Below are 26318 nucleotides of genomic sequence, written 5' to 3' on the forward strand. Positions count from 1 at the left end.
CTGCACATGGCCTAAGGGGGGTGGTCGAGCAGTCAGAAACCCAGAGATTCCCTTGGGAAGTTTTGAGGAAGGGACCTCAGCACGAACCCCAGGAAATGATGTCACCTGCCGGCAACAGAACCCAACAGAACCCGCAATCCGGGTATCCAGGCCTCCAGAGCGGAGAGGAGCCCCCAGCCAGATCACTTGCTGCCAAGATGTTCTGCTGTTTGCCCCTGCCCAGAGGCCGGGGCCTCAGGAGAGCTCACAGGCAGTGTGCGTGGGCACCCTGTCGACGTTGGCTCAGGACACCCCCGAGAGGCCTCTGGCCCTTTGCCTGGAGAAACAGAAAGGTAACACGGGGAGCCCCAGGCCGGGCCAGGCCACCTCTCCCATGCCACCCGGAAACACCGGGTCCTTTGCCTGTGTGTGGGGATGCGGGTTTCTCGGGCTGTGTCTCCCTCAAGGAAGCCCAGGCGGATGTGGGGTCAGAAGCCTGTGGACAAGTTGTGTCCACACCCCAGGGGAGAGCAGGCTGGGCGGGATGGGGAGAGTGTGGGCAGCGCCGACCGGCCAGGCTGACCTCACACCCTCAGATGGGTCTCTTTCCTCCCGGGTGGGGATCTGAGCAGACACACGTCTCTGACCCTTCTGGGAAGAGAAGTTCGAGCAGGCAGAAGCAGCGGCTCCACTGGCCAGGCCCAGCTCGGAAAACTCCCAGCATGGCTGGCTGACGGTCACTGTCGTTGCAGAGCTTCCCACGTGATGAGGCCGAGGACGGGGACACCCCATCCAGCTCCCAGAGGGAGGGGTCGGAGCACCACCCGCCCGCCCGTGAGGCCCAGTGCAGGCTCCAGATCAGCGTGCCCACGGAGGCATCAGCCCCACCGGGGGAGACGCGGAGGTGGGGAAGGCCTGCTGCCGAGACACCGCCCAGGATACAGCCGGCGGCCCAGTCTGAGGCTTCCACGGAGCTCAGCACACCCGGCTCCGACCCAGAGTCCAGAGAACCCCGGCCTCTGAGGCACCAGGAGGACCTGGAGCCCAGCACGCCAGAGCACAGAGGTGAGGACGCTGGGGCTGGTGCACGGGAGTGTGTGGGGAGGGGTGCTGAGCTACACAGGGACGAGTCCTCGAAAGCTGCTGCTGGGCCTGCAGCAAGCGCTGGCCTCACACCCCCCGCCCCCCATCTTGCACACTTCAGTCCCAAAAGACATCTGACGCTGGGTATTCTTTGGGAACCTCTTGGAAGGTTTCTGTCCCGGGGTACGCACATGCCAAGGCTGGCCTGTGGGCAAACTTTGCTTCTCCCCCAGCTCTAGCACTGGCCTCCAACTGGAACCAGGCTCCACTTCCCAGACCTGTCCCTAAAGAGGTGGTGGCTCCAGGTGCAGGACCCAGGGATCCACCGAGGGCAGATGGAGAAGCGAGACTTGCCCTCGCAGAGACACCAGGCCAGCTGGGTACTGGCCAGCACACCGGGCAGATCGGATCTCCGTGCCTGCAGGACCCCCAGCCCCAGGCACTGATGTCCCACCCCCTCAGCGAGAACCTCCACCTCCACGTGCACCTCTACCTGCTCGGGCTTTGGCAAGAGAACCCGAGGCAGAGGAAGAGTCACCGCCTCGGCAGGGAGAGCCTGCCCTGGCTCCCGCGCAACACCCAGACGCCCACGATGACTCACCCAGCCCTGCAGGGAGAAAGAGCCCCCGCTCTGGACAGAGACCCAGAGCCCTTACCGGAAACACCACGTCCAGGGGAGCGGTCGGCTCTGCAGCCTCCATCCCTGTCTGCTCACCGTGGATGCCGGCAACTCGGTCTGCCCCCAGGGGACATGGAGTTCCTTTCCCCTGAACTGCTTTGCATGTGGTTTGTTTCCACCTTTCTGGTGATGTTTTATTTTTTGTATGGTTTCCTGTATTTTTGTTGGTTAAGTTGGGATTAGTAAACTGTTTCATCATTGTTGCAATCTGGGAACACTGTTGTGTAACTCTGGTGATACTGTGTTACCATCACCACTTTGTAGTTTCAGACCCGTTCCATCTTTATGCCCCACCCCCCAACAAAGCCTGGATTCAAGGCAAGCACGCCCTGTTCATCCCTCCCCCCGATCCTGAACACAATTTCATCTTTTCTTTCTGCATTCCTTCCTATATTCTTGGTGTCCCCAATCAGTGACTCTCAGCGAAATGACTGAAGGAGTGTTTTTCGGACTCTCCACCTACTGTAAGACTCCATTGGAGAGTTCTCATTTTTATGTCATTTGAACTAGCCTTTGATAGCTGAAAGGACGGTGTACGTCCTTTCAAGATACCATGTGCCAAACGAAGCCCTTTTGGCAACTGCCATCATTATCTCCAGGCAGGCATTGCTGTTTGAAGGGTGACATCTCAGCCAGAAGGCAGAGGCTGAGCTCCTCTTGTTGCACCAGCTCCCAAAAGAAGCCAAGAAAGGGAGCTGGAACAACAAACCACCCCCATGCCCAGGAAAGCGTTCTTCATGACAGAAGGCTAGAAAATGACCCAACATCCTTGTGGCCCAGAACCACTCTAGAAAATCACTGTTCCATAAAAAAGAGAAACACATGGGAAGTTCCAAGGAGAGGCAATGCCCATGGCCAGTGTACTTGAGAGACGGCCTGACCGCTCCGGGGAAGACACGCACCGACGGAACCCCTTGGGAAACAGCAGTGATAGTCCTCACCGTCGTAAGGGTTTCCTCTGGGGACAACCTGCCCTGGGCACCACACGAGGGAGCAGACCGGCTTCTCTTCCTCTGCCCCCACACCATTCACTCATGAAGGCAGCTCAGGTGTTCTCATGCCCTGCCTGCCTGCCTGCCTGGCTCATCCGTGAGCTGTGACCACCTCCAGGGTAGGACTCCACCTTTTCCTCTCTGTGTACCGTGAATCTGCACACAGTGGGCTTTCAGAACCTTAGGAGACTTGAGCCATTCCCACTCGAGCCAGAACCCTCCCCAGGAAGGAAAACAGCTGTGGAGTCATTTTGGCCCCAGCACTGGTTCCGAAAGCCTGGCGGCTCCTACAGCCTCTACGGTGTGAAGAGGGAGGTCCCTTTTGACAGAGCTTTCCGGCTCTCAGATCTAAGCTGTTGTTTCACTGTCAGCTGTGTCTCTTCCGTTGCAGCCAGGTGGGCCACGCTGCTCCAAAGGAGCTCACAAGCTGAGTTTCAAGGGAGGACAGGGATGGCTACAACGTGCTGCAAACTGAGTGAGGGTCCCCACAATCCTCAGCAAAGGTCTGTGGTGTGCAAGTGGGGAGTAGAGGGCCCCCAAGTTCCAAAGGAAGGGAGGTAGTCGGGAGCTAAAGCCCTTGGCTGCTGTGGTAGCAGCTGCAGATGGCAGCCCGTCCACAGTGCACTTCAAATGAGGTCATATGAGCGGGACTCTGGAAATGGCTCCGAAATCGAGAGAAAGGGGTCAGGGTATGTGGGAATCCGGCGGGGGTGGGGGGTGGATGAAGGAAGGTGTCCCTCCTCTCTCCAGTGCAATTTGGTTTGGTGAGTCTCAAAGCTACCAGATGGCACTTCCCAAGTCAGGCCCCCGCAGGAATCAGGGTGGGCTGCCTGCCTCGGGCCCTGCCACAGGGACAAGCCACACCAGTGGCCTCCCTGAGCTCCAATGGCCGGATCTGGGGGGTTCTGTCTGGTTGCACACCTCCTTGCTGTGGCCAAGTTCCCCCCTTCTCTGAGCACCAGCTTCATCCTCTCGAATGAGGACATCGATTGCTACCTTGGCACGTTACTCTCTTCATCCTGTGAAGACTCATTAGGCTTATCCTACAATTACTAGCTGGCCCGAAGAGATATCTCCTGAATCCAGCTTAAGCTGGAGTCTCCCAGGCTCATCTGGCATGTCTTCCCTGAAGTCTGCCAAAACCCACACCCTTGCATTTCCAGGGACTCCCCTTAGCCAGCTGGGCAGAAAACCCAGCATGCTTCAAACAAGCTGACAGACAAGCGGGAGAGGACTCACGGGCAGACGGCTTCCCTCAGGTCTCGGGGGGAGCTCTGGGACCACAGCAGCAACGGGCCATCCCAGCCCCTGAGCTCAGCAGCGCCCTCATTCTCAGGCCGGCGGCTCTGCCCTGAGGGGAGCAGGAACGTCACCAACTGCCGCAGGCGGACCTCAAGCCCCTCCCACTGCTGGAGCCTGACCTCCCCCGGCCCCACCCCTTCCCCTACCCCAGCAGGACGAGAGCTCGTCTTCCCCTGGCTTCCAACGTGAGGCCCGGCCCTGGGCCCCGATTGGGCACTGCCCCAGCCCGGAGCCAATCACAGTGGCCAGGGAGGTGGAACGCACCGATTGGCCAGGGCCAGGTCATGTGACCATACTCCCCAGGAAACTCAAAGATTACCAAGGTTCTCTAAGAAACCAATGAACAAAATTATCCAGTAAAGGCAAACCATAATTTTTAATGAGGCCAATGTCACAGAAAAAAAAAAAAATGCTCCACAATAAACTGCTCAAGGAAGCTACTAAATAAACTTTCAGAAAAGTTTAGTAGTTTTTTTTTTTTTTTTTTAAATAGGGTGACGGAGAGCTATACCTTTCCCATCTATGTGAATTTAGGTTTAAACTAGATTTCCCTTGGCTATTATATAAGACAAAAAAACCCACATCACCCACTTTCACTCCCCCCCACCCCCAAAATGTGTTTTAATCTATTGAATTTTTGTGTCCTCAGTTGTGTCTGATTCACGGCAACTCACCAACTCTACACAGCCAGGCTCTTCCGTCCATGGAATTCAGGGCAATTTTTTCTGTCCCAGTAAATGCCCACCCTGGGTGATCCAAAGGCAAGGGCTCCGAGGCTCCTGAGAGACTAACTCCTTTCAGCTGAGCACAGAGCTGGCTTCTCACTGGGATGCCTGTGGCCTGGGGCTCCCAGAGGGGAGAGCAGCACTCGCCCCACCGTGTGGTCACTGCTGGAAATGCAGGCTGCTCCTCACTCCCCCTTGACAGTGTCCCTGAGGGCAGAACAGTGTGAATCGAATCAAGGTGGAAATGCAAACTCCAATGCAACCAACCTTCCCACAAGGTCTCCAAAACCACTCAGGAACAGGGAATTGGAAACTGCAGGGGATGACATGAATGGAGATGGAGACTTGACACCTTACACCGAGTTCACTTCCAGTTATCCCTAGACAAACTTTCCATGAAAACTTGTCACAAATCTAGAAGAACAATGAGCAGAAACCGGACACGTGCTTTGAGTCTTCACACACAAAACTAAAAGGCAGTCCACAAAAAAAACCCAGAGAATACAGTGGACTTTGCAAAATCAAAGATATCTACTGTGGGAAAACCTCATGACAAAAGCAAAAGACAGGTCATACATCGCGAGACGAATGAGTGGAAACACAAAGCTTATCAAGGATGTGTCTCCAAACAGACAAAGAACGCCAACACAACAAGCCTGTGAAAACTAGGGAAAGGTCTGAAGGGACACCAGACGGAGGAAGACACACACAGAGTATCCCGGATGATGTCCAGCACTGAGGGCCTGAAGAAACAACAGTCTAGTTGCACCCCCTCAGGCCTGTGTGACCGTGGATGAGGCCTCTGTTTCCCGGTGGCTCTGAGACATGGACAGGGAGGAAGGGGAAGAGAAGTCACTTGCATTTCTAATACTCACAGCAAAGTCTTCCAATGAGAAGGGAATTATCACCCCCACTGCCAATGCCATTCACTGAAGTGATACCCACGAGTCCATCTACCCCAGAAGGGAAGGATGGACCTGTTCTCACAAAACGGCGAGAGATGGAAGGAGGAAGATCAAGCCCACACCAATCACTGGAAAGAGAAGCTGTGCTCAGGGCTTGAAAGAATTCCTATTGGGAAAATCATGTCACAGCCCCACATGGCAATCCACAGCTTCCATGCTATTCCTCCCAAAATGCCAATGCATTTTCGCACCGAACAAAGAATTGCAAAAGGGGTACGGAAACAGAAAAGAGCCTACATTGTCAATACAATCCGACGAAAAAGCCCCGATACGGACATCCAAGGTTGTGTGAAAGGAAATTAGACGACCAAACTAGGATCCTCAGGAGAGTATCGGAGAAGGCAATGGCGACCCACTCCAGTACTCTTGCCTGGAAAATGTCCTGGACGGAGGAGCCTGGTAGGCTGCAGGCCATGGGGTCATGCAGAGTCAGACACGACTGAAGTGACTTAGCCGCAGCAGCAGCAGCAGGACAGTATGCTATTGGGAATACAACAACACACACAGATCCAGATCGATGGAATAAAGTTGAGGGTCCAGAAACAAACCCCAGCATCCATGGTCAACTCATCTCTGACACAGACGGGGAGAATATCCAAATGGGAACAAGAAAGCCTCTTCAATCAATGTCCATGGGAAAACCAGACAGCTACATCTGAAGAACGCTATTGGTTTTGATCTCATACCACCTCAATATCGGGGAAAAACCTCACCCTAAAGACTGAGGTCATGAGATAGCTAGAAAGAAGCGTAGGTCAAAGGCTCCTTAACATCAGAGTCTCCTTGCCATTTGCTGGGCGGAGGTCGAAATGGGTCTCTTCAAGTAAGGGAAAGAGGTAAACGAAGTACACCACTGGGTTTCCATCCAATGGAACCTCTTCACAACAGAGAGGCTAAGCATTCACAAATGCAAAAGATAGGAAACGGAACACGAGAGACATCTGAGAAGGGGTTCATATGGAAAGAGACGAAGAATGCACAGCACTCAGATTCCAAGAAACACCACCACCACCCTTGACCCTTCCCCCATGACCAACTCTGACCTAAAGCCTTTCTCTCCCTCTAACCTATCCCTAAAACATAACCCTCATCTAATCATATACATGTGCATCCCTAGCATCCATCCATCCATCCACACACGAGAGAGAAAGAGGAAGACACAGACGGAATTGAGAAAGGAAAAGAGAGGGACACAGCCAGAGAGAGACACGGAACCAAAGAGAGGAAAGGAGTCGATGGTCCAGACTTTTCCTCAATCTGTCTCGAAGGTAGAAGCAATGACAGCGCCCTTCCACCCCAGAAGGGGGAAAAGGACGGAAGGTTTGGAGAGGAAAAGACAAGAACGCAGGGAGCCATTAGAAGCTCAGCCACCCGCAGAAGCCGAGCTGGGACCCTTGAACAGAATCTCAATGGAAACAGAGGACCAGAAAGTTGGCTACTCTTTTCTATAAGAGAGGGAGACCTTCGAGTCTTCCTTTCGGTCCTCCAACTTGGATGCGGGGTCTCAAAACAGTCAGGAGGGGGAGTGCCTTTTCCTGGGTTCCACGGCGCACCCAGGCCTCGTTCTGCCCCATTCTGTGCTGTGTCAGCCCTGGATGGAATCTTTCTTTCTGAAGTCTCAGCGCACGAGCTCCACGTGATATCGGCCCCAGGTGGAAAGGCATGGAGCTGCTCGTAGGCCGACAGACCTAGGAAGCAGATGGGAGAATGACCCCCACTCTGCAGATGGAGAGACTGGGGCAACCCTGAGGGGCATATGCTTGTCCAGGGCCACACCACTTATGAGAAGAAGGAGCCTGGTCTGAGAGCAGCATGGTCCTCGGAGCTCAGGCCCTGGCTGAACCCAGGCCTCCCCAGGGCTGTGGGCTGGGCCGTGTGGGTGTCATTGTGCCTGCACATGGCCTAAGGGGGGTGGTCGAGCAGTCAGAAACCCAGAGATTCCCTTGGGAAGTTTTGAGGAAGGGACCTCAGCACGAACCCCAGGAAATGATGTCACCTGCCGGCAACAGAACCCAACAGAACCCGCAATCCGGGTATCCAGGCCTCCAGAGCGGAGAGGAGCCCCCAGCCAGATCACTTGCTGCCAAGATGTTCTGCTGTTTGCCCCTGCCCAGAGGCCGGGGCCTCAGGAGAGCTCACAGGCAGTGTGCGTGGGCACCCTGTCGACGTTGGCTCAGGACACCCCCGAGAGGCCTCTGGCCCTTTGCCCGGAGAAACAGAAAGGTAACACGGGGAGCCCCAGGCCGGGCCAGGCCACCTCTCCCATGCCACCCGGAAACACCGGGTCCTTTGCCTGTGTGGGGGGATGCGGGTTTCTCGGGCTGTGTCTCCCTCAAGGAAGCCCAGGCGGATGTGGGGTCAGAAGCCTGTGGACAAGTTGTGTCCACACCCCAGGGGAGAGCAGGCTGGGCGGGATGGGGAGAGTGTGGGCAGCGCCGACCGGCCAGGCTGACCTCACACCCTCAGATGGGTCTCTTTCCTCCCGGGTGGGGATCTGAGCAGACACACGTCTCTGACCCTTCTGGGAAGAGAAGTTCGAGCAGGCAGAAGCAGCGGCTCCACTGGCCAGGCCCAGCTCGGAAAACTCCCAGCATGGCTGGCTGACGGTCACTGTCGTTGCAGAGCTTCCCACGTGATGAGGCCGAGGACGGGGACACCCCATCCAGCTCCCAGAGGGAGGGGTCGGAGCACCACCCGCCCGCCCGTGAGGCCCAGTGCAGGCTCCAGGTCAGCGTGCCCACGGAGGCATCAGCCCCACCGGGGGAGACGCGGAGGTGGGGAAGGCCTGCTGCCGAGACACCGCCCAGGATACAGCCGGCGGCCCAGTCTGAGGCTGCCACGGAGCTCAGCACACCCGGCTCCGACCCAGAGTCCAGAGAACCCCGGCCTCTGAGGCACCAGGAGGACCTGGAGCCCAGCACGCCAGAGCACAGAGGTGAGGACGCTGGGGCTGGTGCACGGGAGTGTGTGGGGAGGGGTGCTGAGCTACACAGGGACGAGTCCTCGAAAGCTGCTGCTGGGCCTGCAGCAAGCGCTGGCCTCACACCCCCCGCCCCCCATCTTGCACACTTCAGTCCCAAAAGACATCTGACGCTGGGTATTCTTTGGGAACCTCTTGGAAGGTTTCTGTCCCGGGGTACGCACATGCCAAGGCTGGCCTGTGGGCAAACTTTGCTTCTCCCCCAGCTCTAGCACTGGCCTCCAACTGGAACCAGGCTCCACTTCCCAGACCTGTCCCTAAAGAGGTGGTGGCTCCAGGTGCAGGACCCAGGGATCCACCGAGGGCAGATGGAGAAGCGAGACTTGCCCTCGCAGAGACACCAGGCCAGCTGGGTACTGGCCAGCACACCGGGCAGATCGGATCTCCGTGCCTGCAGGACCCCCAGCCCCAGGCACTGATGTCCCACCCCCTCAGCGAGAACCTCCACCTCCACGTGCACCTCTACCTGCTCGGGCTTTGGCAAGAGAACCCGAGGCAGAGGAAGAGTCACCGCCTCGGCAGGGAGAGCCTGCCCTGGCTCCCGCGCAACACCCAGACGCCCACGATGACTCACCCAGCCCTGCAGGGAGAAAGAGCCCCCGCTCTGGACAGAGACCCAGAGCCCTTACCGGAAACACCACGTCCAGGGGAGCGGTCGGCTCTGCAGCCTCCATCCCTGTCTGCTCACCGTGGATGCCGGCAACTCGGTCTGCCCCCAGGGGACATGGAGTTCCTTTCCCCTGAACTGCTTTGCATGTGGTTTGTTTCCACCTTTCTGGTGATGTTTTATTTTTTGTATGGTTTCCTGTATTTTTGTTGGTTAAGTTGGGATTAGTAAACTGTTTCATCATTGTTGCAATCTGGGAACACTGTTGTGTAACTCTGGTGATACTGTGTTACCATCACCACTTTGTAGTTTCAGACCCGTTCCATCTTTATGCCCCACCCCCCAACAAAGCCTGGATTCAAGGCAAGCACGCCCTGTTCATCCCTCCCCCCGATCCTGAACACAATTTCATCTTTTCTTTCTGCATTCCTTCCTATATTCTTGGTGTCCCCAATCAGTGACTCTCAGCGAAATGACTGAAGGAGTGTTTTTCGGACTCTCCACCTACTGTAAGACTCCATTGGAGAGTTCTCATTTTTATGTCATTTGAACTAGCCTTTGATAGCTGAAAGGACGGTGTACGTCCTTTCAAGATACCATGTGCCAAACGAAGCCCTTTTGGCAACTGCCATCATTATCTCCAGGCAGGCATTGCTGTTTGAAGGGTGACATCTCAGCCAGAAGGCAGAGGCTGAGCTCCTCTTGTTGCACCAGCTCCCAAAAGAAGCCAAGAAAGGGAGCTGGAACAACAAACCACCCCCATGCCCAGGAAAGCGTTCTTCATGACAGAAGGCTAGAAAATGACCCAACATCCTTGTGGCCCAGAACCACTCTAGAAAATCACTGTTCCATAAAAAAGAGAAACACATGGGAAGTTCCAAGGAGAGGCAATGCCCATGGCCAGTGTACTTGAGAGACGGCCTGACCGCTCCGGGGAAGACACGCACCGACGGAACCCCTTGGGAAACAGCAGTGATAGTCCTCACCGTCGTAAGGGTTTCCTCTGGGGACAACCTGCCCTGGGCACCACACGAGGGAGCAGACCGGCTTCTCTTCCTCTGCCCCCACACCATTCACTCATGAAGGCAGCTCAGGTGTTCTCATGCCCTGCCTGCCTGCCTGCCTGGCTCATCCGTGAGCTGTGACCACCTCCAGGCTAGGACTCCACCTTTTCCTCTCTGTGTACCGTGAATCTGCACACAGTGGGCTTTCAGAACCTTAGGAGACTTGAGCCATTCCCACTCGAGCCAGAACCCTCCCCAGGAAGGAAAACAGCTGTGGAGTCATTTTGGCCCCAGCACTGGTTCCGAAAGCCTGGCGGCTCCTACAGCCTCTACGGTGTGAAGAGGGAGGTCCCTTTTGACAGAGCTTTCCGGCTCTCAGATCTAAGCTGTTGTTTCACTGTCAGCTGTGTCTCTTCCGTTGCAGCCAGGTGGGCCACGCTGCTCCAAAGGAGCTCACAAGCTGAGTTTCAAGGGAGGACAGGGATGGCTACAACGTGCTGCAAACTGAGTGAGGGTCCCCACAATCCTCAGCAAAGGTCTGTGGTGTGCAAGTGGGGAGTAGAGGGCCCCCAAGTTCCAAAGGAAGGGAGGTAGTCGGGAGCTAAAGCCCTTGGCTGCTGTGGTAGCAGCTGCAGATGGCAGCCCGTCCACAGTGCACTTCAAATGAGGTCATATGAGCGGGACTCTGGAAATGGCTCCGAAATCGAGAGAAAGGGGTCAGGGTATGTGGGAATCCGGCGGGGGTGGGGGGTGGATGAAGGAAGGTGTCCCTCCTCTCTCCAGTGCAATTTGGTTTGGTGAGTCTCAAAGCTACCAGATGGCACTTCCCAAGTCAGGCCCCCGCAGGAATCAGGGTGGGCTGCCTGCCTCGGGCCCTGCCACAGGGACAAGCCACACCAGTGGCCTCCCTGAGCTCCAATGGCCGGATCTGGGGGGTTCTGTCTGGTTGCACACCTCCTTGCTGTGGCCAAGTTCCCCCCTTCTCTGAGCACCAGCTTCATCCTCTCGAATGAGGACATCGATTGCTACCTTGGCACGTTACTCTCTTCATCCTGTGAAGACTCATTAGGCTTATCCTACAATTACTAGCTGGCCCGAAGAGATATCTCCTGAATCCAGCTTAAGCTGGAGTCTCCCAGGCTCATCTGGCATGTCTTCCCTGAAGTCTGCCAAAACCCACACCCTTGCATTTCCAGGGACTCCCCTTAGCCAGCTGGGCAGAAAACCCAGCATGCTTCAAACAAGCTGACAGACAAGCGGGAGAGGACTCACGGGCAGACGGCTTCCCTCAGGTCTCGGGTGGAGCTCTGGGACCACAGCAGCAACGGGCCATCCCAGCCCCTGGGCTCAGCAGCGCCCTCATTCTCAGGCCGGCGGCTCTGCCCTGAGGGGAGCAGGAACGTCACCAACTGCCGCAGGCGGACCTCAAGCCCCTCCCACTGCTGGAGCCTGACCTCCCCCGGCCCCACCCCTTCCCCTACCCCAGCAGGACGAGAGCTCGTCTTCCCCTGGCTTCCAACGTGAGGCCCGGCCCTGGGCCCCGATTGGGCACTGCCCCAGCCCGGAGCCAATCACAGTGGCCAGGGAGGTGGAACGCACCGATTGGCCAGGGCCAGGTCATGTGACCATACTCCCCAGGAAACTCAAAGATTACCAAGGTTCTCTAAGAAACCAATGAACAAAATTATCCACTAAAGGCAAACCATAATTTTTAATGAGGCCAATGTCACAGAAAAAAAAATGCTCCACAATAAACTGCTCAAGGAAGCTACTAAATAAACTTTCAGAAAAGTTTAGTAGTTTTTTTTTTTTTTAAATAGGGTGACGGAGAGCTATACCTTTCCCATCTATGTGAATTTAGGTTTAAACTAGATTTCCCTTGGCTATTATATAAGACAAAAAAACCCACATCACCCACTTTCACTCCCCCCACCCCCAAAATGTGTTTTAATCTATTGAATTTTTGTGTCCTCAGTTGTGTCTGATTCACGGCAACTCACCAACTCTACACAGCCAGGCTCTTCCGTCCATGGAATTCAGGGCAATTTTTTCTGTCCCAGTAAATGCCCACCCTGGGTGATCCAAAGGCAAGGGCTCCGAGGCTCCTGAGAGACTAACTCCTTTCAGCTGAGCACAGAGCTGGCTCCTCACTGGGATGCCTGTGGCCTGGGGCTCCCAGAGGGGAGAGCAGCACTCGCCCCACCGTGTGGTCACTGCTGGAAGTGCAGGCTGCTCCTCACTCCCCCTTGACAGTGTCCCTGAGGGCAGAACAGTGTGAATCGAATCAAGGTGGAAATGCAAACTCCAATGCAACCAACCTTCCACAAGATCTCCAAAACCACTCAGGAACAGGGAATTGGAAACTGCAGGGGATGACATGAATGGAGATGGAGACTTGACACCTTACACCGAGTTCACTTCCAGTTATCCCTAGACAAACTTTCCATGAAAACTTGTCACAAATCTAGAAGAACAATGAGCAGAAACCGGACACGTGCTTTGAGTCTTCACACACAAAACTAAAAGGCAGTCCACAAAAAAAACCCAGAGAATACAGTGGACTTTGCAAAATCAAAGATATCTACTGTGGGAAAGACCTCATTACAAAAGCAAAAGACAGGTCATACATCGCGAGACGAATGAGTGGAAACACAAAGCTTATCAAGGATGTGTCTCCAAACAGACAAAGAACGCCAACACAACAAGCCTGTGAAAACTAGGGAAAGGTCTGAAGGGACACCAGACGGAGGAAGACACACACAGAGTATCCCGGATGATGTCCAGCACTGAGGGCCTGAAGAAACAACAGTCTAGTTGCACCCCCTCAGGCCTGTGTGACCGTGGATGAGGCCTCTGTTTCCCGGTGGCTCTGAGACATGGACAGGGAGGAAGGGGAAGAGAAGTCACTTGCATTTCTAATACTCACAGCAAAGTCTTCCAATGAGAAGGGAATTATCACCCCCACTGCCAATGCCATTCACTGAAGTGATACCCACGAGTCCATCTACCCCAGAAGGGAAGGATGGACCTGTTCTCACAAAACGGCGAGAGATGGAAGGAGGAAGATCAAGCCCACACCAATCACTGGAAAGAGAAGCTGTGCTCAGGGCTTGAAAGAATTCCTATAGGGAAAATCATGTCACAGCCCCACATGGCAATCCACAGCTTCCATGCTATTCCTCCCAAAATGCCAATGCATTTTCGCACCGAACAAAGAATTGCAAAAGGGGTACGGAAACAGAAAAGAGCCTACATTGTCAATACAATCCGACGAAAAAGCCCCGATACGGACATCCAAGGTTGTGTGAAAGGAAATTAGACGACCAAACTAGGATCCTCAGGAGAGTATCGGAGGAGGCAATGGCGACCCACTCCAGTACTCTTGCCTGGAAAATGTCCTGGACGGAGGAGCCTGGTAGGCTGCAGGCCACGGGGTCATGCAGAGTCAGACACGACTGAAGTGACTTAGCCGCAGCAGCAGCAGCAGGACAGTATGCTATTGGGAATACAACAACACACACAGATCCAGATCGATGGAATAAAGTTGAGGGTCCAGAAACAAACCCCAGCATCCATGGTCAACTCATCTCTGACACAGACGGGGAGAATATCCAAATGGGAACAAGAAAGCCTCTTCAATCAATGTCCATGGGAAAACCAGACAGCTACATCTGAAGAACGCTATTGGTTTTGATCTCATACCACCTCAATATCGGGGAAAAACCTCACCCTAAAGACTGATGTCATGAGATAGCTAGAAAGAAGCGTAGGTCAAAGGCTCCTTAACATCAGAGTCTCCTTGCCATTTGCTGGGCGGAGGTCGAAATGGGTCTCTTCAAGTAAGGGAAAGAGGTAAACGAAGTACACCACTGGGTTTCCATCCAATGGAACCTCTTCACAACAGAGAGGCTAAGCATTCACAAATGCAAAAGATAGGAAACGGAACACGAGAGACATCTGAGAAGGGGTTCATATGGAAAGAGACGAAGAATGCACAGCACTCAGATTCCAAGAAACACCACCACCACCCTTGACCCTTCCCCCATGACCAACTCTGACCTAAAGCCTTTCTCTCCCTCTAACCTATCCCTAAAACATAACCCTCATCTAATCATATACATGTGCATCCCTAGCATCCATCCATCCATCCACACACGAGAGAGAAAGAGGAAGACACAGACGGAATTGAGAAAGGAAAAGAGAGGGACACAGCCAGAGAGAGACACGGAACCAAAGAGAGGAAAGGAGTCGATGGTCCAGACTTTTCCTCAATCTGTCTCGAAGGTAGAAGCAATGACAGCGCCCTTCCACCCCAGAAGGGGGAAAAGGACGGAAGGTTTGGAGAGGAAAAGACAAGAACGCAGGGAGCCATTAGAAGCTCAGCCACCCGCAGAAGCCGAGCTGGGACCCTTGAACAGAATCTCAATGGAAACAGAGGACCAGAAAGTTGGCTACTCTTTTCTATAAGAGAGGGAGACCTTCGAGTCTTCCTTTCGGTCCTCCAACTTGGATGCGGGGTCTCAAAACAGTCAGGAGGGGGAGTGCCTTTTCCTGGGTTCCACGGCGCATCCAGGCCTCGTTCTGCCCCATTCTGTGCTGTGTCAGCCCTGGATGGAATCTTTCTTTCTGAAGTCTCAGCACACGAGCTCCACGTGATATCGGCCCCAGGTGGAAAGGCATGGAGCTGCTCGTAGGCCGACAGACCTAGGAAGCAGATGGGAGAATGACCCCCACTCTGCAGATGGAGAGACTGGGGCAACCCTGAGGGGCATATGCTTGTCCAGGGCCACACCACTTATGAGAAGAAGGAGCCTGGTCTGAGAGCAGCATGGTCCTCGGAGCTCAGGCCCTGGCTGAACCCAGGCCTCCCCAGGGCTGTGGGCTGGGCCGTGTGGGTGTCATTGTGCCTGCACATGGCCTAAGGGGGGTGGTCGAGCAGTCAGAAACCCAGAGATTCCCTTGGGAAGTTTTGAGGAAGGGACCTCAGCACGAACCCCAGGAAATGATGTCACCTGCCGGCAACAGAACCCAACAGAACCCGCAATCCGGGTATCCAGGCCTCCAGAGCGGAGAGGAGCCCCCAGCCAGATCACTTGCTGCCAAGATGTTCTGCTGTTTGCCCCTGCCCAGAGGCCGGGGCCTCAGGAGAGCTCACAGGCAGTGTGCGTAGGCACCCTGTCGACGTTGGCTCAGGACACCCCCGAGAGGCCTCTGGCCCTTTGCCCGGAGAAACAGAAAGGTAACACGGGGAGCCCCAGGCCGGGCCAGGCCACCTCTCCCATGCCACCCGGAAACACCGGGTCCTTTGCCTGTGTGTGGGGATGCGGGTTTCTCGGGCTGTGTCTCCCTCAAGGAAGCCCAGGCAGATGTGGGGTCAGAAGCCTGTGGACAAGTTGTGTCCACACCCCAGGGGAGAGCAGGCTGGGCGGGATGGGGAGAGTGTGGGCAGAGCCGACCGGCCAGGCTGACCTCACACCCTCAGATGGGTCTCTTTCCTCCCGGGTGGGGATCTGAGCAGACACACGTCTCTGACCCTTCTGGGAAGAGAAGTTCGAGCAGGCAGAAGCAGCGGCTCCACTGGCCAGGCCCAGCTCGGAAAACTCCCAGCATGGCTGGCTGACGGTCACTGTCGTTGCAGAGCTTCCCACGTGATGAGGCCGAGGACGGGGACACCCCATCCAGCTCCCAGAGGGAGGGGTCGGAGCACCACCCGCCCGCCCGTGAGGCCCAGTGCAGGCTCCAGGTCAGCGTGCCCACGGAGGCATCAGCCCCACCGGGGGAGACGCGGAGGTGGGGAAGGCCTGCTGCCGAGACACCGCCCAGGATACAGCCGGCGGCCCAGTCTGAGGCTGCCACGGAGCTCAGCACACCCGGCTCCGACCCAGAGTCCAGAGAACCCCGGCCACTGAGGCACCAGGAGGACCTGGAGCCCAGCACGCCAGAGCACAGAGGTGAGGACGCTGGGGCTGGTGCACGGGAGTGTGTGGGGAGGGGTGCTGAGCTACACAGGGACGAGTCCTCGAAAGCTGCTGCTGGGCCTGCAGCAAGCGCTGGCCTCACACCCCCCGCCCCCCATCTTGCACACTTCAGTCCCAAAAGACATCTGACGCTGGGTATTCTTTGGGAACCTCTTGGAAGGTTTCTGTCCCGGGGTACGCACATGCCAAGGCTGGCCTGTGGGCAAACTTTGCTTCTCCCCCAGCTCTAGCACTGGCCTCCAACTGGAACCAGGCTCCACTTCCCAGACCTGTCCCTAAAGAGGTGGTGGCTCCAGGTGCAGGACCCAGGGATCCACCGAGGGCAGATGGAGAAGCGAGACTTGCCCTCGCAGAGACACCAGGCCAGCTGGGTACTGGCCAGCACACCGGGCAGATCGGATCTCCGTGCCTGCAGGACCCCCAGCCCCAGGCACTGATGTCCCACCCCCTCAGCGAGAACCTCCACCTCCACGTGCACCTCTACCTGCTCGGGCTTTGGCAAGAGAACCCGAGGCAGAGGAAGAGTCACCGCCTCGGCAGGGAGAGCCTGCCCTGGCTCCCGCGCAACACCCAGACGCCCACGATGACTCACCCAGCCCTGCAGGGAGAAAGAGCCCCCGCTCTGGACAGAGACCCAGAGCCCTTACCGGAAACACCACGTCCAGGGGAGCGGTCGGCTCTGCAGCCTCCATCCCTGTCTGCTCACCGTGGATGCCGGCAACTCGGTCTGCCCCCAGGGGACATGGAGTTCCTTTCCCCTGAACTGCTTTGCATGTGGTTTGTTTCCACCTTTCTGGTGATGTTTTATTTTTTGTATGGTTTCCTGTATTTTTGTTGGTTAAGTTGGGATTAGTAAACTTTTTCATCATTGTTGCAATCTGGGAACACTGTTGTGTAACTCTGGTGATACTGTGTTACCATCACCACTTTGTAGTTTCAGACCTGTTCCATCTTTATGCCCCACCCCCCAACAAAGCCTGGATTCAAGGCAAGCACGCCCTGTTCATCCCTCCCCCCGATCCTGAACACAATTTCATCTTTTCTTTCTGCATTCCTTCCTATATTCTTGGTGTCCCCAATCAGTGACTCTCAGCGAAATGACTGAAGGAGTGTTTTTCGGACTCTCCACCTACTGTAAGACTCCATTGGAGAGTTCTCATTTTTATGTCATTTGAACTAGCCTTTGATAGCTGAAAGGACGGTGTACGTCCTTTCAAGATACCATGTGCCAAACGAAGCCCTTTTGGCAACTGCCATCATTATCTCCAGGCAGGCATTGCTGTTTGAAGGGTGACATCTCAGCCAGAAGGCAGAGGCTGAGCTCCTCTTGTTGCACCAGCTCCCAAAAGAAGCCAAGAAAGGGAGCTGGAACAACAAACCACCCCCATGCCCAGGAAAGCGTTCTTCATGACAGAAGGCTAGAAAATGACCCAACATCCTTGTGGCCCAGAACCACTCTAGAAAATCACTGTTCCATAAAAAAGAGAAACACATGGGAAGTTCCAAGGAGAGGCAATGCCCATGGCCAGTGTACTTGAGAGACGGCCTGACCGCTCCGGGGAAGACACGCACCGACGGAACCCCTTGGGAAACAGCAGTGATAGTCCTCACCGTCGTAAGGGTTTCCTCTGGGGACAACCTGCCCTGGGCACCACACGAGGGAGCAGACCGGCTTCTCTTCCTCTGCCCCCACACCATTCACTCATGAAGGCAGCTCAGGTGTTCTCATGCCCTGCCTGCCTGCCTGCCTGGCTCATCCGTGAGCTGTGACCACCTCCAGGGTAGGACTCCACCTTTTCCTCTCTGTGTACCGTGAATCTGCACACAGTGGGCTTTCAGAACCTTAGGAGACTTGAGCCATTCCCACTCGAGCCAGAACCCTCCCCAGGAAGGAAAACAGCTGTGGAGTCATTTTGGCCCCAGCACTGGTTCCGAAAGCCTGGCGGCTCCTACAGCCTCTACGGTGTGAAGAGGGAGGTCCCTTTTGACAGAGCTTTCCGGCTCTCAGATCTAAGCTGTTGTTTCACTGTCAGCTGTGTCTCTTCCGTTGCAGCCCGGTGGGCCACGCTGCTCCAAAGGAGCTCACAAGCTGAGTTTCAAGGGAGGACAGGGATGGCTACAACGTGCTGCAAACTGAGTGAGGGTCCCCACAATCCTCAGCAAAGGTCTGTGGTGTGCAAGTGGGGAGTAGAGGGCCCCCAAGTTCCAAAGGAAGGGAGGTAGTCGGGAGCTAAAGCCCTTGGCTGCTGTGGTAGCAGCTGCAGATGGCAGCCCGTCCACAGTGCACTTCAAATGAGGTCATATGAGCGGGACTCTGGAAATGGCTCCGAAATCGAGAGAAAGGGGTCAGGGTATGTGGGAATCCGGCGGGGGTGGGGGGTGGATGAAGGAAGGTGTCCCTCCTCTCTCCAGTGCAATTTGGTTTGGTGAGTCTCAAAGCTACCAGATGGCACTTCCCAAGTCAGGCCCCCGCAGGAATCAGGGTGGGCTGCCTGCCTCGGGCCCTGCCACAGGGACAAGCCACACCAGTGGCCTCCCTGAGCTCCAATGGCCGGATCTGGGGGGTTCTGTCTGGTTGCACACCTCCTTGCTGTGGCCAAGTTCCCCCCTTCTCTGAGCACCAGCTTCATCCTCTCGAATGAGGACATCGATTGCTACCTTGGCACGTTACTCTCTTCATCCTGTGAAGACTCATTAGGCTTATCCTACAATTACTAGCTGGCCCGAAGAGATATCTCCTGAATCCAGCTTAAGCTGGAGTCTCCCAGGCTCATCTGGCATGTCTTCCCTGAAGTCTGCCAAAACCCACACCCTTGCATTTCCAGGGACTCCCCTTAGCCAGCTGGGCAGAAAACCCAGCATGCTTCAAACAAGCTGACAGACAAGCGGGAGAGGACTCACGGGCAGACGGCTTCCCTCAGGTCTCGGGGGGAGCTCTGGGACCACAGCAGCAACGGGCCATCCCAGCCCCTGGGCTCAGCAGCGCCCTCATTCTCAGGCCGGCGGCTCTGCCCTGAGGGGAGCAGGAACGTCACCAACTGCCGCAGGCGGACCTCAAGCCCCTCCCACTGCTGGAGCCTGACCTCCCCCGGCCCCACCCCTTCCCCTACCCCAGCAGGACGAGAGCTCGTCTTCCCCTGGCTTCCAACGTGAGGCCCGGCCCTGGGCCCCGATTGGGCACTGCCCCAGCCCGGAGCCAATCACAGTGGCCAGGGAGGTGGAACGCACCGATTGGCCAGGGCCAGGTCATGTGACCATACTCCCCAGGAAACTCAAAGATTACCAAGGTTCTCTAAGAAACCAATGAACAAAATTATCCAGTAAAGGCAAACCTTAATTTTTAATGAGGCCAATGTCACAGAAAAAAAAAAAAAATGCTCCACAATAAACTGCTCAAGGAAGCTACTAAATAAACTTTCAGAAAAGTTTAGTAGTTTTTTTTTTTTTTTTTAAATAGGGTGACGGAGAGCTATACCTTTCCCATCTATGTGAATTTAGGTTTAAACTAGATTTCCCTTGGCTATTATATAAGACAAAAAAACCCACATCACCCACTTTCACTCCCCCCCACCCCCAAAATGTGTTTTAATCTATTGAATTTTTGTGTCCTCAGTTGTGTCTGATTCACGGCAACTCACCAACTCTACACAGCCAGGCTCTTCCGTCCATGGAATTCAGGGCAATTTTTTCTGTCCCAGTAAATGCCCACCCTGGGTGATCCAAAGGCAAGGGCTCCGAGGCTCCTGAGAGACTAACTCCTTTCAGCTGAGCACAGAGCTGGCTTCTCACTGGGATGCCTGTGGCCTGGGGCTCCCAGAGGGGAGAGCAGCACTCGCCCCACCGTGTGGTCACTGCTGGAAATGCAGGCTGCTCCTCACTCCCCCTTGACAGTGTCCCTGAGGGCAGAACAGTGTGAATCGAATCAAGGTGGAAATGCAAACTCCAATGCAACCAACCTTCCCACAAGGTCTCCAAAACCACTCAGGAACAGGGAATTGGAAACTGCAGGGGATGACATGAATGGAGATGGAGACTTGACACCTTACACCGAGTTCACTTCCAGTTATCCCTAGACAAACTTTCCATGAAAACTTGTCACAAATCTAGAAGAACAATGAGCAGAAACCGGACACGTGCTTTGAGTCTTCACACACAAAACTAAAAGGCAGTCCACAAAAAAAACCCAGAGAATACAGTGGACTTTGCAAAATCAAAGATATCTACTGTGGGAAAACCTCATGACAAAAGCAAAAGACAGGTCATACATCGCGAGACGAATGAGTGGAAACACAAAGCTTATCAAGGATGTGTCTCCAAACAGACAAAGAACGCCAACACAACAAGCCTGTGAAAACTAGGGAAAGGTCTGAAGGGACACCAGACGGAGGAAGACACACACAGAGTATCCCGGATGATGTCCAGCACTGAGGGCCTGAAGAAACAACAGTCTAGTTGCACCCCCTCAGGCCTGTGTGACCGTGGATGAGGCCTCTGTTTCCCGGTGGCTCTGAGACATGGACAGGGAGGAAGGGGAAGAGAAGTCACTTGCATTTCTAATACTCACAGCAAAGTCTTCCAATGAGAAGGGAATTATCACCCCCACTGCCAATGCCATTCACTGAAGTGATACCCACGAGTCCATCTACCCCAGAAGGGAAGGATGGACCTGTTCTCACAAAACGGCGAGAGATGGAAGGAGGAAGATCAAGCCCACACCAATCACTGGAAAGAGAAGCTGTGCTCAGGGCTTGAAAGAATTCCTATTGGGAAAATCATGTCACAGCCCCACATGGCAATCCACAGCTTCCATGCTATTCCTCCCAAAATGCCAATGCATTTTCGCACCGAACAAAGAATTGCAAAAGGGGTACGGAAACAGAAAAGAGCCTACATTGTCAATACAATCCGACGAAAAAGCCCCGATACGGACATCCAAGGTTGTGTGAAAGGAAATTAGACGACCAAACTAGGATCCTCAGGAGAGTATCGGAGAAGGCAATGGCGACCCACTCCAGTACTCTTGCCTGGAAAATGTCCTGGACGGAGGAGCCTGGTAGGCTGCAGGCCATGGGGTCATGCAGAGTCAGACACGACTGAAGTGACTTAGCCGCAGCAGCAGCAGCAGGACAGTATGCTATTGGGAACACAACAACACACACAGATCCAGATCGATGGAATAAAGTTGAGGGTCCAGAAACAAACCCCAGCATCCATGGTCAACTCATCTCTGACACAGACGGGGAGAATATCCAAATGGGAACAAGAAAGCCTCTTCAATCAATGTCCATGGGAAAACCAGACAGCTACATCTGAAGAACGCTATTGGTTTTGATCTCATACCACCTCAATATCGGGGAAAAACCTCACCCTAAAGACTGAGGTCATGAGATAGCTAGAAAGAAGCGTAGGTCAAAGGCTCCTTAACATCAGAGTCTCCTTGCCATTTGCTGGGCGGAGGTCGAAATGGGTCTCTTCAAGTAAGGGAAAGAGGTAAACGAAGTACACCACTGGGTTTCCATCCAATGGAACCTCTTCACAACAGAGAGGCTAAGCATTCACAAATGCAAAAGATAGGAAACGGAACACGAGAGACATCTGAGAAGGGGTTCATATGGAAAGAGACGAAGAATGCACAGCACTCAGATTCCAAGAAACACCACCACCACCCTTGACCCTTCCCCCATGACCAACTCTGACCTAAAGCCTTTCTCTCCCTCTAACCTATCCCTAAAACATAACCCTCATCTAATCATATACATGTGCATCCCTAGCATCCATCCATCCATCCACACACGAGAGAGAAAGAGGAAGACACAGACGGAATTGAGAAAGGAAAAGAGAGGGACACAGCCAGAGAGAGACACGGAACCAAAGAGAGGAAAGGAGTCGATGGTCCAGACTTTTCCTCAATCTGTCTCGAAGGTAGAAGCAATGACAGCGCCCTTCCACCCCAGAAGGGGGAAAAGGACGGAAGGTTTGGAGAGGAAAAGACAAGAACGCAGGGAGCCATTAGAAGCTCAGCCACCCGCAGAAGCCGAGCTGGGACCCTTGAACAGAATCTCAATGGAAACAGAGGACCAGAAAGTTGGCTACTCTTTTCTATAAGAGAGGGAGACCTTCGAGTCTTCCTTTCGGTCCTCCAACTTGGATGCGGGGTCTCAAAACAGTCAGGAGGGGGAGTGCCTTTTCCTGGGTTCCACGGCGCATCCAGGCCTCGTTCTGCCCCATTCTGTGCTGTGTCAGCCCTGGATGGAATCTTTCTTTCTGAAGTCTCAGCACACGAGCTCCACGTGATATCGGCCCCAGGTGGAAAGGCATGGAGCTGCTCGTAGGCCGACAGACCTAGGAAGCAGATGGGAGAATGACCCCCACTCTGCAGATGGAGAGACTGGGGCAACCCTGAGGGGCATATGCTTGTCCAGGGCCACACCACTTATGAGAAGAAGGAGCCTGGTCTGAGAGCAGCATGGTCCTCGGAGCTCAGGCCCTGGCTGAACCCAGGCCTCCCCAGGGCTGTGGGCTGGGCCGTGTGGGTGTCATTGTGCCTGCACATGGCCTAAGGGGGGTGGTCGAGCAGTCAGAAACCCAGAGATTCCCTTGGGAAGTTTTGAGGAAGGGACCTCAGCACGAACCCCAGGAAATGATGTCACCTGCCGGCAACAGAACCCAACAGAACCCGCAATCCGGGTATCCAGGCCTCCAGAGCGGAGAGGAGCCCCCAGCCAGATCACTTGCTGCCAAGATGTTCTGCTGTTTGCCCCTGCCCAGAGGCCGGGGCCTCAGGAGAGCTCACAGGCAGTGTGCGTGGGCACCCTGTCGACGTTGGCTCAGGACACCCCCGAGAGGCCTCTGGCCCTTTGCCCGGAGAAACAGAAAGGTAACACGGGGAGCCCCAGGCCGGGCCAGGCCACCTCTCCCATGCCACCCGGAAACACCGGGTCCTTTGCCTGTGTGGGGGGATGCGGGTTTCTCGGGCTGTGTCTCCCTCAAGGAAGCCCAGGCGGATGTGGGGTCAGAAGCCTGTGGACAAGTTGTGTCCACACCCCAGGGGAGAGCAGGCTGGGCGGGATGGGGAGAGTGTGGGCAGCGCCGACCGGCCAGGCTGACCTCACACCCTCAGATGGGTCTCTTTCCTCCCGGGTGGGGATCTGAGCAGACACACGTCTCTGACCCTTCTGGGAAGAGAAGTTCGAGCAGGCAGAAGCAGCGGCTCCACTGGCCAGGCCCAGCTCGGAAAACTCCCAGCATGGCTGGCTGACGGTCACTGTCGTTGCAGAGCTTCCCACGTGATGAGGCCGAGGACGGGGACACCCCATCCAGCTCCCAGAGGGAGGGGTCGGAGCACCACCCCCCCGCCCGTGAGGCCCAGTGCAGGCTCCAGGTCAGCGTGCCCACGGAGGCATCAGCCCCACCGGGGGAGACGCGGAGGTGGGGAAGGCCTGCTGCCGAGACACCGCCCAGGATACAGCCGGCGGCCCAGTCTGAGGCTGCCACGGAGCTCAGCACACCCGGCTCCGACCCAGAGTCCAGAGAACCCCGGCCTCTGAGGCACCAGGAGGACCTGGAGCCCAGCACGCCAGAGCACAGAGGTGAGGACGCTGGGGCTGGTGCACGGGAGTGTGTGGGGAGGGGTGCTGAGCTACACAGGGACGAGTCCTCGAAAGCTGCTGCTGGGCCTGCAGCAAGCGCTGGCCTCACACCCCCCGCCCCCCATCTTGCACACTTCAGTCCCAAAAGACATCTGACGCTGGGTATTCTTTGGGAACCTCTTGGAAGGTTTCTGTCCCGGGGTACGCACATGCCAAGGCTGGCCTGTGGGCAAACTTTGCTTCTCCCCCAGCTCTAGCACTGGCCTCCAACTGGAACCAGGCTCCACTTCCCAGACCTGTCCCTAAAGAGGTGGTGGCTCCAGGTGCAGGACCCAGGGATCCACCGAGGGCAGATGGAGAAGCGAGACTTGCCCTCGCAGAGACACCAGGCCAGCTGGGTACTGGCCAGCACACCGGGCAGATCGGATCTCCGTGCCTGCAGGACCCCCAGCCCCAGGCACTGATGTCCCACCCCCTCAGCGAGAACCTCCACCTCCACGTGCACCTCTACCTGCTCGGGCTTTGGCAAGAGAACCCGAGGCAGAGGAAGAGTCACCGCCTCGGCAGGGAGAGCCTGCCCTGGCTCCCGCGCAACACCCAGACGCCCACGATGACTCACCCAGCCCTGCAGGGAGAAAGAGCCCCCGCTCTGGACAGAGACCCAGAGCCCTTACCGGAAACACCACGTCCAGGGGAGCGGTCGGCTCTGCAGCCTCCATCCCTGTCTGCTCACCGTGGATGCCGGCAACTCGGTCTGCCCCCAGGGGACATGGAGTTCCTTTCCCCTGAACTGCTTTGCATGTGGTTTGTTTCCACCTTTCTGGTGATGTTTTATTTTTTGTATGGTTTCCTGTATTTTTGTTGGTTAAGTTGGGATTAGTAAACTGTTTCATCATTGTTGCAATCTGGGAACACTGTTGTGTAACTCTGGTGATACTGTGTTACCATCACCACTTTGTAGTTTCAGACCCGTTCCATCTTTATGCCCCACCCCCCAACAAAGCCTGGATTCAAGGCAAGCACGCCCTGTTCATCCCTCCCCCCGATCCTGAACACAATTTCATCTTTTCTTTCTGCATTCCTTCCTATATTCTTGGTGTCCCCAATCAGTGACTCTCAGCGAAATGACTGAAGGAGTGTTTTTCGGACTCTCCACCTACTGTAAGACTCCATTGGAGAGTTCTCATTTTTATGTCATTTGAACTAGCCTTTGATAGCTGAAAGGACGGTGTACGTCCTTTCAAGATACCATGTGCCAAACGAAGCCCTTTTGGCAACTGCCATCATTATCTCCAGGCAGGCATTGCTGTTTGAAGGGTGACATCTCAGCCAGAAGGCAGAGGCTGAGCTCCTCTTGTTGCACCAGCTCCCAAAAGAAGCCAAGAAAGGGAGCTGGAACAACAAACCACCCCCATGCCCAGGAAAGCGTTCTTCATGACAGAAGGCTAGAAAATGACCCAACATCCTTGTGGCCCAGAACCACTCTAGAAAATCACTGTTCCATAAAAAAGAGAAACACATGGGAAGTTCCAAGGAGAGGCAATGCCCATGGCCAGTGTACTTGAGAGACGGCCTGACCGCTCCGGGGAAGACACGCACCGACGGAACCCCTTGGGAAACAGCAGTGATAGTCCTCACCGTCGTAAGGGTTTCCTCTGGGGACAACCTGCCCTGGGCACCACACGAGGGAGCAGACCGGCTTCTCTTCCTCTGCCCCCACACCATTCACTCATGAAGGCAGCTCAGGTGTTCTCATGCCCTGCCTGCCTGCCTGCCTGGCTCATCCGTGAGCTGTGACCACCTCCAGGGTAGGACTCCACCTTTTCCTCTCTGTGTACCGTGAATCTGCACACAGTGGGCTTTCAGAACCTTAGGAGACTTGAGCCATTCCCACTCGAGCCAGAACCCTCCCCAGGAAGGAAAACAGCTGTGGAGTCATTTTGGCCCCAGCACTGGTTCCGAAAGCCTGGCGGCTCCTACAGCCTCTACGGTGTGAAGAGGGAGGTCCCTTTTGACAGAGCTTTCCGGCTCTCAGATCTAAGCTGTTGTTTCACTGTCAGCTGTGTCTCTTCCGTTGCAGCCCGGTGGGCCACGCTGCTCCAAAGGAGCTCACAAGCTGAGTTTCAAGGGAGGACAGGGATGGCTACAACGTGCTGCAAACTGAGTGAGGGTCCCCACAATCCTCAGCAAAGGTCTGTGGTGTGCAAGTGGGGAGTAGAGGGCCCCCAAGTTCCAAAGGAAGGGAGGTAGTCGGGAGCTAAAGCCCTTGGCTGCTGTGGTAGCAGCTGCAGATGGCAGCCCGTCCACAGTGCACTTCAAATGAGGTCATATGAGCGGGACTCTGGAAATGGCTCCGAAATCGAGAGAAAGGGGTCAGGGTATGTGGGAATCCGGCGGGGGTGGGGGGTGGATGAAGGAAGGTGTCCCTCCTCTCT

At 55.3% G+C, this 26318-nt stretch overlaps 3 protein-coding genes and 3 long non-coding RNA genes across 7 annotated transcripts; 3 read left to right on the forward strand and 3 right to left on the reverse strand.

The window, feature by feature from the left end:
* The first annotated feature begins 134 nt into the window (after positions 1-134).
* On the forward strand, positions 135-1948 carry LOC145527543 (uncharacterized). The gene is made up of 3 exons (XM_081545643.1): positions 135-332; positions 732-1044; positions 1296-1948. Exons 1-3 carry the CDS (start codon positions 198-200, stop codon positions 1922-1924), a joined length of 1077 nt encoding a protein of 358 aa, XP_081401769.1. The 5' UTR covers positions 135-197; the 3' UTR covers positions 1925-1948.
* LOC145527624 (uncharacterized) lies at positions 1900-7629 on the reverse strand. The gene is made up of 3 exons (XR_014069789.1): positions 7188-7629; positions 4710-4967; positions 1900-4084 (listed from the first exon to the last, which is right to left on the reverse strand). It is a non-coding gene; the product is annotated as an uncharacterized LOC145527624 (long non-coding RNA).
* A 141-nt stretch (positions 7630-7770) lies between these two features.
* LOC145527534 (uncharacterized) lies at positions 7771-9663 on the forward strand. The gene is made up of 3 exons (XM_081545632.1): positions 7771-7948; positions 8348-8660; positions 8912-9663. The coding sequence occupies exons 1-3, from the start codon at positions 7814-7816 to the stop codon at positions 9538-9540; spliced, it is 1077 nt and encodes a 358-aa protein (XP_081401758.1). The 5' UTR covers positions 7771-7813; the 3' UTR covers positions 9541-9663.
* LOC145527659 (uncharacterized) lies at positions 9490-13198 on the reverse strand. Its single transcript, XR_014069831.1, has 2 exons — positions 12317-13198; positions 9490-11700 (listed from the first exon to the last, which is right to left on the reverse strand). It is a non-coding gene; the product is annotated as an uncharacterized LOC145527659 (long non-coding RNA).
* A 3924-nt stretch (positions 13199-17122) lies between these two features.
* Positions 17123-24939, reverse strand: LOC145527633 (uncharacterized). 2 transcript variants are annotated; one of them, XR_014069801.1, is made up of 3 exons: positions 22411-24939; positions 19933-20190; positions 17123-19307 (listed from the first exon to the last, which is right to left on the reverse strand). It is a non-coding gene; the product is annotated as an uncharacterized LOC145527633 (long non-coding RNA). The 2 variants fall into 2 exon arrangements; XR_014069800.1 differs by having other exon boundaries at positions 19933-22411.
* LOC145527522 (uncharacterized) lies at positions 23002-24886 on the forward strand. Its single transcript, XM_081545617.1, has 3 exons — positions 23002-23171; positions 23571-23883; positions 24135-24886. The coding sequence occupies exons 1-3, from the start codon at positions 23037-23039 to the stop codon at positions 24761-24763; spliced, it is 1077 nt and encodes a 358-aa protein (XP_081401743.1). The 5' UTR covers positions 23002-23036; the 3' UTR covers positions 24764-24886.
* Positions 24940-26318: the final 1379 nt, after the last annotated feature.

Source organism: Giraffa tippelskirchi, chromosome 11 (genome assembly GCF_054371585.1).
Source record: "Giraffa tippelskirchi isolate mGirTip1 chromosome 11, T2T-mGirTip1v1.2.pri, whole genome shotgun sequence".
Classification (NCBI taxonomy): domain Eukaryota; kingdom Metazoa; phylum Chordata; class Mammalia; order Artiodactyla; family Giraffidae; genus Giraffa; species Giraffa tippelskirchi.

Bases quoted from the DNA above. Each gene is read 5' to 3' on its own strand.
- LOC145527543 (XM_081545643.1), top strand. From the start codon at position 198: ATGTTCTGCTGTTTGCCCCTGCCCAGAGGCCGGGGCCTCAGGAGAGCT. The intron at 333-731 runs GTAACACGGGGA...CTGTCGTTGCAG, and splicing joins TTGCCTGGAGAAACAGAAAG to AGCTTCCCACGTGATGAGGC. The intron at 1,045-1,295 runs GTGAGGACGCTG...CTTCTCCCCCAG, and splicing joins CAGCACGCCAGAGCACAGAG to CTCTAGCACTGGCCTCCAAC.
- LOC145527534 (XM_081545632.1), top strand. From the start codon at position 7,814: ATGTTCTGCTGTTTGCCCCTGCCCAGAGGCCGGGGCCTCAGGAGAGCT. The intron at 7,949-8,347 runs GTAACACGGGGA...CTGTCGTTGCAG, and splicing joins TTGCCCGGAGAAACAGAAAG to AGCTTCCCACGTGATGAGGC. The intron at 8,661-8,911 runs GTGAGGACGCTG...CTTCTCCCCCAG, and splicing joins CAGCACGCCAGAGCACAGAG to CTCTAGCACTGGCCTCCAAC.
- LOC145527522 (XM_081545617.1), top strand. From the start codon at position 23,037: ATGTTCTGCTGTTTGCCCCTGCCCAGAGGCCGGGGCCTCAGGAGAGCT. The intron at 23,172-23,570 runs GTAACACGGGGA...CTGTCGTTGCAG, and splicing joins TTGCCCGGAGAAACAGAAAG to AGCTTCCCACGTGATGAGGC. The intron at 23,884-24,134 runs GTGAGGACGCTG...CTTCTCCCCCAG, and splicing joins CAGCACGCCAGAGCACAGAG to CTCTAGCACTGGCCTCCAAC.